Genomic DNA, 14,573 nt, shown 5'->3' with positions numbered 1-14,573 from the left:
ACCTTCCCTTTCTGCAACATTAGTAAGACTTTTTCAAGGTTTATTTCCATTATGCAGAAGGTCTAATAAACTTAGTTTGGTTAATCAAAAGGTACTTTTTTTTGGAGGAGTCAAGAGTTTCAGTAATAATAAAGGGTATAGCGTAGAGCCTAGCATATACCAAGTACTCAATAAATAAGGTAGCATAAAATCAACTTGCATAGCTGTTACAACAATGATAGTAATATCAACAAAATGTTAGACAACAGCCTACAAAATACCCTGAGCTCAATTTGAATTTTTCCATTCCAAATATGGTATCAATATTTCTTTAGGAGCCATTGTATTTCAGTAAAGAAGACCAAAATCTAAGTACTAGAGGTGCCTAATGAGTTGTTTTACATGAACACTCAGGGTAGAACAGAGTGATCTCAAGGAATGACCTTTTTTTTTTTTAAGATTTTATTTATTTATTCTTGAGAGACACAGAGAGAGAGGCAGGGGCACAGGCAGAGGGGGAAGGAGGATCCCTGGGGGAGCCCGATGTGGGACTCGGGATCACAACCTGAGCCAAAGGCAGATGCCCAACCACTGAGCCACCCAGCTGCCCAGGAATGACCCTTTAAAAAAAGATAATGATTCCATGTTCTTTCCAACTTAATTGTTTATTTCTCCTTTCTCATAAATAAGAGTTTAGTCATTTTTCCTTTTGCTAGTTTCAATAGACCATATTACATATTGTCATTTCAAACAAGGTAGAAATTACAATCTTGTCCCTCAGAAATTGGCTTCCAAGGCAGCATCAGTCCAGTTGATACATCTTATCAGCATCAGATACCTGTCTCCCTCCAAAGGAATACCAAAGGATGCACAAGTGTAAGTCTTCTAGTATCCCAGAAAGAATCGCATAATTAATAGACAACAGCAATGCAAAGGATATAAAAAATAACAAGTCTTTTATATTGGATCCAAAATTTCTTTAATTCTTTCATTTTATGGGTATTGATGCCATGATTTTTGTCTAGGATAATTTTTGGTTTTGCATGTGGACATTCAATTGTCCAGCACTGACTGTTGAAAAGTCTATCCTTTCGCCATTGAAGTGCTTTTACTTCATTGTCAAAGATCAGTTGATTATATCTGGAATATAGGACAGTAATCAACTTATATATGTTAACCTTGTATTTTGCAACCTTTTTATACTCACTTCTTAGTTCCAAGAGTTTTTTGTCAATTCCTTGAGATTTTCTGCATAGACAATCATGTCATCTGTGAGATCTTCATTTTTCTCATCTGCATACCTTTTGTCTTCTTCAGTGAATTTGTTAGATACAATGGGAGACAAGAATTAAGGTTGCTGATAAAATTAAGGTTAGTAATCATTTGATTTTTAAATGGAGAGATTACCCTGGATTATTGGGTGGCTCATTGTAATCACAACAGTTCTTATAAGTAGAAAAAGGATGCAGAAGCAGAACTAGAGAGATGGCTTCAGCCTTATGTTTCTGACTGTGAAGATGAAGGAAAGGGGCCATGAGCCAAGCAATGCAGACACCCTCTAGAATGTTAAAAAAAAAAAAAAAAAAAGCAAAGAAATAGATTCTCTCCTAGAGCCTCCAGAACAAACACAGCCCTGCCAACACCTTGATACTAGCTCTCTAAAACTGTTTTTGGACATCTGCTCTCCAGAACTTTATAGTTCTGGAGAACTATAAATTTGTGTTGTTTTAAGCAAGTTAATTTGTGATAACTTGTTACAGCAGGAATGGAAAACTAATACACATGATTTCCAACAAGAAGTCTATTGTAATTCTTACCTTTGTTCTTCCACAGGTAAGGAGTTTTTATTTTCCTTTGCCTCTTTCAAGATTGTCTATTTGTCAGGGCACCTGGGTGGCTCAGTTGGTTAAGTGTCCAATTCTTGGCTTCAGCTCATGTCATGATTTCAGGGTCATGAGAGATTGAGCCTTGCATTAGGCTCTGCACTGGGTGTGGAGCCTACTTAAGATTATTTCTCTCTCTCTATGCCTCTCCCTCTCCACTCATGTGCTCTCTCTTTCCTTCTCTCTCAAAAAAAAAAAAGATTTTCTATTTGTCTTTATTTTTCTGCAGTTTAAATATGATATTCCCATATATAGTTTTATGAGAATTTGCTTGATGCTCTTGAAGATCTGCAATTTTGTCACATCTTTTGAAATTGTCCCCCAGTTCTTAGATGTTTCATTCTGGAGTGACTTTTTTTCCTTTTTTTTTTTTTTTGTTCTCTTTGCATTTTGGGCTGGGATGTTTCTATTTACTCATCTCCAAGCTCACTGATTCTTTCTTTGGCTGTGTTGAATCTAGTAATGAGCCCATCAAAGGCTTTCTTCATTTTTGTTTCTATGCTTTTTATTTATAGCATTTCCTTTTGATTCTTTCTTAGAATTTTCATTTCTTTGCTGACATTACCAATCTGTTCTTGCATATTGTCTACTTCATCCACTAGAGTTCTTAACATATTAATTGTAGTTGTTTTAAATGTCCTGCCCGATAATTTCGAGATCTGTGTCATACCTCATATCTGAGTCCGGTTCTGACGCTTGCTTTATCTCTTCAACTTGTGTTTTTTGCCTTCCTTTTGGCATGTCAAAGGTTTTGAATGCCTCTAATGTTTTTGCTTTTGTCTTTCTTTAGTGTTTCCCTAAGTACCATTTCTCAGAGTGAGTCTGTGTCATACAAGCTCTTTAATTGTGATCCATTAATATTACCAGAGCCTTAAAAAGTATGCAGTGAGGTATGGGGAAATGGGAGGGTGTTCTGTGATCTTCCCATTAAATCTCAGTGTTTTAGTGGGCCTGTGTCTTAGGACTGTGATCCTCACATGTGCTTCTTCTTACACAGCTTTCAGTGAGACAGGAAGACCAGAGGAAACTGGAGTCAGAGGAGCATCCTCCGTGGCTCTCTTATAAGATTCTAGTAAGGTCTTTTCCCCTAGAGAGAAGGCCGTTGTTTCTGGACACATGTGACTAGGATTTCTCTTTCCCTTCTCCCTGCTGGAGCCACAGAAAATCTTTCTCAGAGCTCCACCATGAGAATCTGAGGAGGTTCATAGGAACCCATGAAAGTGGGGGCAGGGGTCTTTAAAACATCAGTCGTCAGGAGTTACTCTCTCATTTAGTCTAACACTCTACCTCTAATGATTTGTCAAAATGATTATTTAAGTGTTGTCACCAATTGATGGTTCCAGTGTTTTCTGCCTTCTATAAGCAGATATTGGCTGTGGCTCTCAGGATTTGCCTTTCCCTCCTGATTTTGTGGCAGCAGTTTATCCTACAAATTCAGTTCTCTGATGGGCCCAAGAAAAGTCATAGATTTTTCAATTGCCCAGCTTTTTCTTATTCTAAGGACTGGAGTAATAATTTCCAAGCTCTTTATATGTCAGACTGAAACTGGAAGTCTGCCATGACCGTTGTTTTTTTTTTTTTTTTTTTTTTTTTTAATCACAAACATCTTGGTGTCTGAGGACTCGGCTAGAAAATTCAAATGTTTAGAGCTAGAATCTTTTGAAGGCTTATTCACACATGTGTCTGGTGTTGATGATGGTGCTAACTAGAAGCCTCACTGGGACTGGTGGCTGGAACATCTTCACATGGCTTCCCCATGCAGCCTGAATTTCTCAGCATGATGGTGGGTTCCCAGGGCAAATGGGCAAATGTCTCATGGGACGGTGAGGGGAGAAGCCAGGGGAAAGTTACATTCTAGACATAGAAGTCATAGAACATCACTTCCATACACTCCCCTCCATACACTCCACTCCACTCCACTCCAACAAGTTCATGCCCCAGTACTTAGGAAAGACACATATACCTCACCTCTCAGTGGGAAAAATGTCAGTCCCCTTCTACAAATAGCATGGGGGTGGAGTATTGGTGTGGTCATCTTTGGAAAATTCAATTTGTCACATGTATACCTGGGAATTCTAAGTTTTCTAGTATGCTTGTAACAGAGTAACTCAAGAATTTTCAGCTTGTGGCTCTGAAATAATCTCACTGGGGTTTTTTTTCATATTTTTTATTTTGAAACAATCACCAACTAACAGAAGAGTTAGAAAAGCTTTCTGTTCCCTAAATCACGTCAGTGTAAGTTCCTCACCTGATGATGCCTTATCACCTTTGAATACTTTAGTGTACGTTACCCATACAAAGACATTTCCTACATAACCATGATGCAACCATCCAAAGCAGGAAGTTTAAAATGATGTATTACCACCGTCTCATCCTCAGACCTCATTCAAGCTTCACCAGTTGTTCTAAAAATGCTTTTTATAGCTAACAGATCTAGTCTAGAATGTGCATTGCATTTAGCTGTCATATCTGTATAATCCATTTCAACAGAAAACTGTTTCTTGGTCCTCCCTATACTGTTAATTTACATAACCTTGATACTTGGAAGATTTCCAGCCAGTTATTTTGTAGAATATTCCTCAATTTGTGTTGTATAATGTTTTATTTTTTAAAGATTTTATTTATTTATTCATGAGAGACACACAGAGAGAGAGAGAGAGAGAGAGAGAGAGAGAGGCAGGGACACAGGCAGAGGGAGAAGCAGGCTCCATGCAGGGTGCTTGATGTGGGACTCAATCTCGGGTCTCCAGGATCACAACCTGGGCCAAAGACAGCGCTAAACCGCTGAGCCACCCAGGCTGCCCTGTTTTCTCATGATTAGAATAGGTTATACATATTTCACAGAGATACCACAGAAGATATGCTGTGTTCCTTTCATTGCATCCTATCATGTAGCAACACCTTTCAATTTATCCCATTATTAATGATGCTCACTGTGCTATAGTTTGTGTTGCCTCCCTTTGTAGGCTGAATAACCACCACCACCACCACCACCATCCCCTGCACACACACGCAAAGATGTTTATGTCCTAATTCCTGGAATTTTTGAATGTTATTTAGATAGCAAAAGGACATTTTCAGATAGGATAAAGCAAAAATCTTGAGATGGAGACATTATCCTGAATTATCTAAGTGGTCCAAATGTCATCACAAAGGCCATTAAAAGAGGGAGGTAGAGTGTCAGAATAAGAAAGAGCTAGAGATTAGAAAATGCTAAGCTGCTGGCTTTGAAGGAGGAAGAGGAGGCCACTAGCTGAGCAATCCAAAATAATAAGACAACAAATGTGCATTATTTTAAGCAACTAAGTTTATTATCATTTATCACGACAGCAACAGAAAACTGACATACTTCTTATCCCTTGAACATTATCCATATTCTTCTTAGTCTCTAATCTCACCCACACCAGATTTTTTTCTCTGCATGTACACCCTTCTCATCTTACTTGGAATTTGATTTCCCGTAGTAGACAACGGTAGATGCCTGCTTTACTCCGATGCACCTAATTGCTTTAGGATTATATTGTTCAGGATGGGAAGAGGTAGGAAGAGTGAGGTAGTATACTAGCTATTTCAGGGAGTCACTAAGGATGGGACTTTGTACAAGAGGGTTCCCCCATTTCAGGTCTTGACAACTGCCCCTGCTGCTCATGAGCTAAAGGAGATGACTGCCCCTACTGGCACAAACATTAGTCTAAAGCACAGGCTCTCCCTTCTTGAAACCCCATAGTACTTCTTAGACTAGGTATACACATAATGGAAGAAACATACCATATAGAGAATAGTTTAAAACCACTGTGTAGGCCAACTCAAGTTCTCTTCCAGCATCTTCTTTGTCTCATTCCCAGCCTCCATCACATCACCTAATATAATCTCAAAGCCTGTACCAAACTAACACCAACCTCAGAGAGGGGGATGGCTTATGGTGCCCTAAACCATGGCCCACCTCCTGGGGCTTCATTTCCCATTTCATGATTCATCACTTCTCAAGAAAATGGATGGTTGGAATTTCTCCCTTTCCACAGAGGTATGGCCTGCTTCTATGGTCCAAACAAGATAATTTCACAGCATTCTCCATCTGTAGATATCATACATTTTGCATTGATCAATCTTAAGTACTAATGAGTGGAGACACCAACAGCAGTTCATATCAGTTGCAGCTGTGCCAAGAGCAGACCAATTTATTTTCAATCTTGCCTCATCAAGATTGAAAATTTGGGAATCAAGTCTCATCCACTGTTACTTGGCTACCCAATAATCAAAATAATGACCACTGATTATTGTCGAGGATTAAACTGAGCCCTTTACATGAACTACTTCACTTAACTAGTTACTATTTCCTACTGTTGTGAAAAGTTAAGTGAAATAGTTGAGAAGGAAGCGCAGGCACCTACCCCTTTCTGTCCTTGATGCTCACAAGCTTACCACCAAAACAAGGAAACTCATCTCATTATATCCATTATTCTTGTTTATGTCAGTAATCATAAGAAGTCTAAGACTCACAACACATCCTTATGTACATTCTCTTTTATGACTTCCTCTCCTATCCCTACTCACTTCTAGAATTCACAGTCTAGCACCAGCTTTAAATCCATCACACCTCAACTGTCTCATGCTCAAAAGATAAACTGAGTCGCCCTAAGGACAGTGCTTCCCTATAATCCCCTTTAAATGATGGCTGGTTTTCTCTTTCTCATCTTTTGGGGCCTGGAGGTAGAGCAGATATCCTTTCTTTTTAATTGTTTCTTCACCCTCCATCAGCAATGTGGATATATTCCTTCCCCGCTTTAACCAGCTCGGTTTACCACCAATTTACTATCCCATGACCTCCTTGTCTTCTCTTTCTCTGTGCTACTTCCTTGGCTAAATTAAGTATGCTGGATGGAACTCTCTGCCTATTGTGCATCTTCACCCACAGTTCTATACAGGTGAAGAAAAACCTCAATTACACCAATTGATGTCCCTTAACTTCATGAACTGTGGACCTCCAACAGGCCGTTAAAGCTACCTGGCAATCCATGTTGCACTCCCTTGATCTGTTCATTCTTCTGCTCCTCCCAAGCCCCCAATACTTCTTCTATGAACTCTAGTCCCCTTTTTCACTGAGAAAACTTTAAACAACTAACTAAAATTTCTAAAACTTCTCACCATCACATTTAGCCACTTGCCAACATCAGAATCTGCATAATCTACCTTCTCACCTATAATAACAATAAACTTTCTATGCACCTGCATAAAGCCAGTGCCTCCTGTGTCCTCAGTTGACCTCTCTTACTTAGTCCTGGAACCACTCTGCAGTTCTCCTGGAACCAGTTCTGCAGTTCTCCTCTCTGTCCTATATCATCTATTATTTTTTCCTTAGACCATTTCCATCAATGCATAGACATGCAGTTTCTTCTCCCATCAAGAACAACAACCAAAAAATTTAAGACTTCTTTTGATTGCTCTTATCTTGACAGCTACACTTTCCTTTGCTCTCCTTTGCAGCAAACCTCCTAAGAAGAGTTATTCATGTTTGTCAATTCTAATGTCTCTTAATCCCCTTGCAATCAGGCTTTTGACCTCACCCTACATCAGAACTGCTCTTGTCAAAGATCAACAGTGGCCTCTGTGTTGCTGAATCCAGGGGTCAGTCCTCAGTCCTCATCTGAATAGACCTCTCTGCACTTGCTAAAGTTTATTCCTGAAACACTTTCTTCATTTGGCTTTCCGAATGTCTCACTTTTTAGATTGTCCTCTTATTTCACTGGTCATTTCTTTTCAGTCTCCTTAACAGGGCTCTCCTTAGCCTCCTACTGATGGCATGCTCAGAGACTCAGTCCTTGCACTCTTTCTCTTTACTCTGTAAACTCATGACTTGCAGAAGTCCAGATGGTATTAGGTCTGTATGCCTCCACTCCCAAATTCATGTCAATTGTCCAGAGTTCTCGCCCAACTCCAGACTGCTCTAGCCAGTTGCCTTCTCAGTACCTCCACTTAGAATTCTAATGGACACCTTAAACTTTATATTCAAAAGTGAACTTCTGGCTTTCCTCCCCAAACCTGCTCACTCATTTCCCCATCTCAGTTGATAACAGCTTCATTTTTTTAGTTGAAAAAAAAAGTTATTCTTGACTTATTCTTCTCCGATACACTGGTCTGCTGGCTTTTCTTTTACCATGCGAGGCAAATCTCCACATTAGAGGCTTTGCAAGGATGTTCCCCTTGCCTGGAATCCAAATGTCTATCTCCCTTACCTCTTATAAGTGCTTCCTCAAATGTCATCTCTTCAATAAAGTAGACTATAATCACCCCATTTAAACATCTAGCCCACTCACTTGTTCTTACTCACAGTTTTCCCAGTTCTCCCATCTTGCTTGACTTTTTTTTGCGTAGCACGTAACACCTTCTAACATACCATGAAATTTACCAACATTTTATTTGGTTTATTATCTGTCTTCCTCTTACTAAAATTTTAAATTTTCCAAGGGCAGAAGGGATTTTTGTCTCTTTTATTCATGATGGTATATCAAGTGCCTAGAACATGATCAGGCACATAGTAGTTGTTCCAATAAATATTTCTTGAGCAAAAGGATGAACTTGCACCATATATTATGAGGAAGGCACCATTATTCTTTATCACATGAGTAAACTGGAGCTTGGAATTCATTAAAAGTTATACTACCTATAATGGTGGGACCAAGATTCTGACCTAGGCCTCTCTCCTTAGAGCTCACACTCACTATTCCATATACAGTGGTGCTTGCCCAAGGTAGACAGAGGAGATAGGGGATTCCTAGGTAAAGAAATATGGAGTTGAGCAAGTGGTAGACATAAATCTCTGTGTGCCAAGCTAAATAATTTGGACTACTTTCCATGGCAGACTCACTGAAGTAAATGGTAACGTAATTAAATTTATATTTTGGAAATATTGTTCAAACAGCTGTCAGATGAAGCAGTGGGAGCCAACAAACTGCCAGTGGAGAGAAATACCACATTTGGGACTTCATTCAATTCTAAGATTTCCACAGCTAAAAAATGCCTTTCTTCCTACTAACTCATTAGAGTATATAGTTCATTTACCCCAGAAAAAGTTTGACACAGCATGAATCATTATGAAATTATACTTTATTCATATATATTAAATATTGATGAACTAAACAAATTAATTGTTTTCCATTGGGTACAGTCATAGTTGTCAGTGGTATTCTGAAGCACCAGGCATGAGAAGAAATGCTATGTGCTTAATCAGGACACAAGTCATATCACCTGACACATTCAAGTGGCGTCTGACATGCCTGTAGAGCAGTGGCTCATCATGCAGACATGTTCCCAAGTAGGCAGCAACTGGAATGCATCGTTTCATTTATAAGTGCTCATTGTATCAAGTGAAATAAATGCACAACCCACAGGATCTTACTTAAGTTGGCTGCCTACTTGGTCCCTGAGATTAAGCCTTGAAATCACAGTCTTGCCTAGTCGGTCAGGAAAAAAAAAAAGGAAGGGGTTCGGGTCGGGGGGAGTGGCGAGAAGGGGTTGAATGAAATAGCCACAGGATACAGGAATTATAAATAATACATATATTAATAGTCATTTTCATTACATAAAAGTTGCTATTATAAATACTTTGATGAGTCTAAAAATATATTCTTCATATAAATAATGTAAAATATTAAATATTAATAAATAGATTTAGATTTAAAAATTCAAATATTGCAGGCAGGATGACCGTTATTTCGATGCTCTGCGGCCTCGAAACAGATTCTGACTCCTTTTCCGCTTCCTTAGGTTGGATCTTGGTGAGAGATCATTCATCACTTTGATGAGTTCATTTATCGCCTTGCGCTGGACCTGCAGATCGTTCACCTATTGAGAAAGAAAGCAGCAAAATTAATGCCAGGCACACAAGCCACCAGGATATTATGCTGTTAATATCATGAAAATGGAAGTATTCCTTCAAAACAAATGATTTTCATTGGCAATATATTATCCTAATATACAATGGTGGTTGCTTCACGTATTAAGACTAAAATTATAATTAAATTGCTAGTCATGCTGTAATACGATGGGGTACATAAAATATCCTTAAATTTACTGCCAGACTTACCAAAACTATAAAAAGAGCCTTGAAGTGGAGTGGCAAAAAATAGGGGTTTGAATCCTGTGTGTGAAATAACTCTGACTTTGAACCAGTCACTTAACCTCTCTCAACGATTATATACTATATAATCATTGACTATAGGTCAACTATTCTCACCTTTGGTGTGTTGCACAATAACCTGGAGACCTAATGAAGAACTCAGAGACCCAGAGGCATGAAGTCAGAGAAGACCCAGGCAGTTGTGTGGTCACTAAGCTCCCCAGGCAATTCTGTTACTCACCAAAGTTTGAGAACCACCAACAGAGGTTCAGTACTTTGTAAACACCAAGTCTAAGACAGATGAATACTGTAATTTTTCATTTCCCTCAAATTTGGTCAGTTTCATCATTTCCACAATGGTATTAAAAATAAACACTAATCATATTTATATGCCAATAATCAATTACTGACATAAACTTTTAAAATTAGGAATTACAGCAAATTTCCCTGCATCTTTCTATCCTGGCAAACTGAACTATTTCCTCACTCTAACCACAGGACCATGTAGGTCAATTCACTTTTAATGAAATGGGGACCATTTACTTTCATCTTGGTTCTGCCATTGTTTCTTTCTAATATTGGAAACACTGCGGCGGCCACCTTGCGGCCACCTTGCTATACTTCTGAGAATGACTAGAGGGATTCTAGGCTTCAGGACAGATTATTAAAAAGCATAACATTCTTAAATATTAGTAATTGAGCCAAAGGAGACAATGGTTGAGAGCCTACTGAAAACCACATTGTGAAGCAGGAGGCTTGGAGCTTCCAAAAGGATGAGACCCAGAGGTCTTTTTCAAGACCCAACTAAAGCAGAGTAGGAAAAAGTTTCTACCATCTGTGGTTTTGCCAGTGATAAACTTTACTTTCCAGTGTTCCAAGTATCACCAGGAAACTAAGAGATGTGCCTAGGGCCACTTTTGTACCATTTAATATACTCGGAGCTAGAGAAATCATGAAGAACACGCATTTATTTCATCTGAAAGGGATGAGAGACAAGTCCAGGAAGAGTGACAGCTGCCACCAAACCTGAGAGGACCAAGTCATTCCAGGACCCTGCCCTTTCTCATTCAAATCTTGTACATCACAACCAAACCCAAAGGAATCTAGAGGCCTTTGTCTCCTAGATAAAATTTTGGAAAATGTGATTTATCTTTATGCTTCAAAGGTCTTTCAGCTTCTGGAAGCCATAACTTTAACAACTCTAGGCAGTTTCATGAGATAACGCTTGAGAACCTAAGGATTTCTTCAGCTAGGATAGTTTAGTATCCAAAAGCTGAGAGAACAATTTCTTCATAAGGTATAAATTCTATTTTTTTCTCTGAAAACACTCTTGCTGCCACTTGGGCTGTACCATCTGAGAGATTGACCAGAGTCTAGAAAGAGAATGCACCTAGTGCCTTTTCAAAGGCCAGAGTTTTTTGCTATCTCTTTCTCTTTTTCTATCCATGGCATTGTACGGTTTTAGAGCAAAGGATATTATAGAAATTAGAGTGAACCCCAAAGGTTCCTTTCAGGATGAGGAAACTGAGCCATGGCCAAGCCTGTGATTCATCTGAAGTCACCAAATTCCTTAATAGACAAGCTGGGAGGAAGGCACAAATCCTCTCCATTCCCAACATCCCTGTTCTTTCCATCTGAAGCAGAATTTCCACCACACAAACCAGGAACAATGAGAGAAGTGCTTCTCAATACTCCCCTCGGCTCCTTGACTACTACCTCCTCACTCGATGTATCTATTCACCTGTCCCTGTACAGTAGACACAATGCCAGCATTTCCCCAAATCACAAAATAAAATGATTTCCATACTTGGCAAAATCACCCAAAAGCACAAATGGAATTACTAAGGAGTTTTGGCCATGGATTCGTTTAAGAGTTTTAACAACTGTACCCAGTAGCTTGATCTACTTTCTGGAAATTCAATATTTTGAAAGAGCCTCTACAATGAAACTAAAGAAAGAATTAAGACCAACTCACAGGAATTTGAATCAGCTTAAGGAAGTCCTCCCTCTTACTGGTGCTGCTATTTAAGAACTTGCCAAGCATGTCTTCCTTGATGGTATCCATGCTCCTTTGAATGATCTGGTTATCTTTAAAGTTGTCAAACAGTTTCAAGTAGAAAGAGACAATTTGGCTCTGAATGATTGTTTTGTCACTCTCCTTGGAAGAAAAGAGCACAAAGAGAGGTTGCTGCAAATTCATGCATCAGAGAATAAGCAACAAGAAAATCAGCTAAATGGAAATATTCAGCTTACCTCTCTCCATTTCTTCAAAATATCTACGAAAAGAGACCCACCGTCCGATACATCTGGATTACTTGCGTTCTAAAAAAGAAAGAAAGAAAGAAAAATGGCTTACAATTAGTCCATTAATTTCCCTAAAAATGTACTTCAAGTTTCATGGCTGACAATATTGGCTGATGTTCTTTTCAACCCTATTTAGTTAAGCTGTTATGTTGGATATAACTAAAGACCAACATGCTATTTTAGCTTTATAGTGTATCCTTTAAGCTGCAATATCACAAATGAACTCAACAAGGCTGGTGATACTTCCCAAATAATGATAGTAAGGAAAAGGAAGTATTTTCAAGCCTAGTTAAAAAAAAAAAAATCAACAAAATCATCTCACTATAAAATACTGCCCCCTTATGGTCCTCGCCTCCATAACATCTACTCATGCCCTCCTATACGGTATTTTATCAGCCTTAAAAGATAGCTCCAAATGTGTGTGCGTGCGAGTGTGAGTGTGGCTTGATGATGTGAAAATACAATAGCTTGTGAATGCTTGAAAATAACAGCTCCAATTATAATAGCTACATTTTGGATAAATGATAAAATATTTAAATGCAAAAATGATTTTAATTCACCATAAATAATAACATTTTAAAAGCTCATAAAACAAAACAGACAAAAATTTTTATATAAGCCAGATTTTAACTTTTATGAAATCTCAGCAAGTAACTGAGTTCAAGAGTAATTCATAGATAATGTAGATGGGGCATTAGAACTTTAAAACTACTTTTTGGAAAAATATATAATTTTTTAAGCTAAAACTTGAAGAATCTCACATTCTTAATTGATTATTCCAGATTGCCACATCTAATGCCTATCCTGACCTTTTATTTAGCACCACCCTAGTATTCCAAGAAATCAGAAATTAATAGGTAATCATTGTTTCACTATGCATAACTACAGTTATGGATTCACAGTTGAATGGATTCTCACCACAAAATTATCAACATCTATACCCATACTGTTCCCATCTTTTAGAAGATTCGTGAATGCCCCCTAAGTCTCTATAGCAAGTTGAGCAGAGAGTAAAAGCAATATCCAGATCATTTAGTTTAAAAAGAACGCATCTGGTAAATAGTCAAAATAACAACAAGTCTTCTCAAGATGACTATGGCCTAGAGATGGCAACGTATCAGAGAGACCACTCTATGTCAACGTTCAGTCATTTCAACCACAGAAAATGTTATTAAAAGATCATACTTACAAAATATTCCTTTAGGTTTTCTATTTCTTTAAAAAACATGGCCTGACAGTTACAGCCAGAAGAACACAAAATCACGCAAAGCTGAAAAGCTAAGATATAGCTTGTATAATTCATCGTTTCAGAGAGTTAGGCCGAAGTAGTTGAAGTCGGTAGCTCCTGGATGAAGTTGATCAGGTCCAAAGGACTCAGCTGATCTTTCTTTTCTAATAGCCAACCTGTAGACAATCAGAAAAATGTACTGCATCTCCTTTTGCTGCTGGTATTTATACCTAGTTGAAGTCCTCAGGATTACGTATTTTCACAAGTTTTTTTTAGCTGAGATGGTGACAGATAGGCAGAGATGCTAGTTTGTATTAATAACTATGGTTTTGTGGCATTTTGGTGTTGTACTTAGAGTTTCCTTTCAACTCCTTGGGTCTTTTGACGATGAGACAGACCCATTATGCCCCTCTGTGCCATTCTTGTGGGATCCTTTGAAAGCACTTTTACTTCACACCATTCAGGGATTGGAAACATTTTTTTTTGCACCTCCATCCTTTGCCTTTGTAAATTGTTGAGTCCTCATCCATAGAGCACATTGATAATTTGTTTGTGGTCAGAAGTAAGTAAAAAAGGAAATTCTAAGGGAACTCAAACCTTCAAGAAGGGGGTGCCTTTTAAGATTTTTCTTGCAAATGATCAGAAAGCAAGGAAAGAATGTGGTTAAAAGACCAAGGTGGTAAGGAAGTCCTTCATCAAAGTTGGTCAGTAAAATATCTACCACAACTTTGCATTGCCCTGGACCAACACTGCCTAATAGAAATACAATGTAAGCTAAACAGATTAAAAAAGAAGAAGAAAAGTAAAAATAAACAGGTAAAAATAATTTTAAGAACATATTGCATTTAAACTACTATATCCAAAATATTTTAATATGTATCAACACACAAAATTACTAATAAGATAATTTTACCTTTCTTTGTCATACTGAATCCTAGAAATCCAGCATGCATTTTATACCTACAGCACACCTTAATTTGGACTAGTCATATTTCAAATGCTCAATAGCCACATGTGGCTAGAGGCTATCACATTGAACAGCGAAGCTCAGATGATCAATTGT

General features: G+C 38.2%; 1 protein-coding gene across 1 annotated transcript; it reads right to left on the bottom strand.

Annotated features, from left to right (window-relative positions):
• Window positions 1–9,549: 9,549 nt before the first annotated feature.
• Window positions 9,550–13,686, bottom strand: IFNG (interferon gamma). The gene is made up of 4 exons (XM_026001679.2): window positions 13,472–13,686; window positions 12,232–12,300; window positions 11,954–12,136; window positions 9,550–9,704 (listed from the first exon to the last, which is right to left on the bottom strand). Exons 1-4 carry the CDS (start codon window positions 13,583–13,585, stop codon window positions 9,570–9,572), a joined length of 501 nt encoding a protein of 166 aa, XP_025857464.1. The 5' UTR covers window positions 13,586–13,686; the 3' UTR covers window positions 9,550–9,569.
• Window positions 13,687–14,573: the final 887 nt, after the last annotated feature.

Source organism: Vulpes vulpes, unplaced genomic scaffold (assembly GCF_048418805.1).
Source record: "Vulpes vulpes isolate BD-2025 unplaced genomic scaffold, VulVul3 u000000647, whole genome shotgun sequence".
Taxonomy (NCBI): Eukaryota; Metazoa; Chordata; class Mammalia; order Carnivora; family Canidae; genus Vulpes; species Vulpes vulpes.
This window is presented reverse-complemented; position numbering and strand designations above follow the sequence as displayed.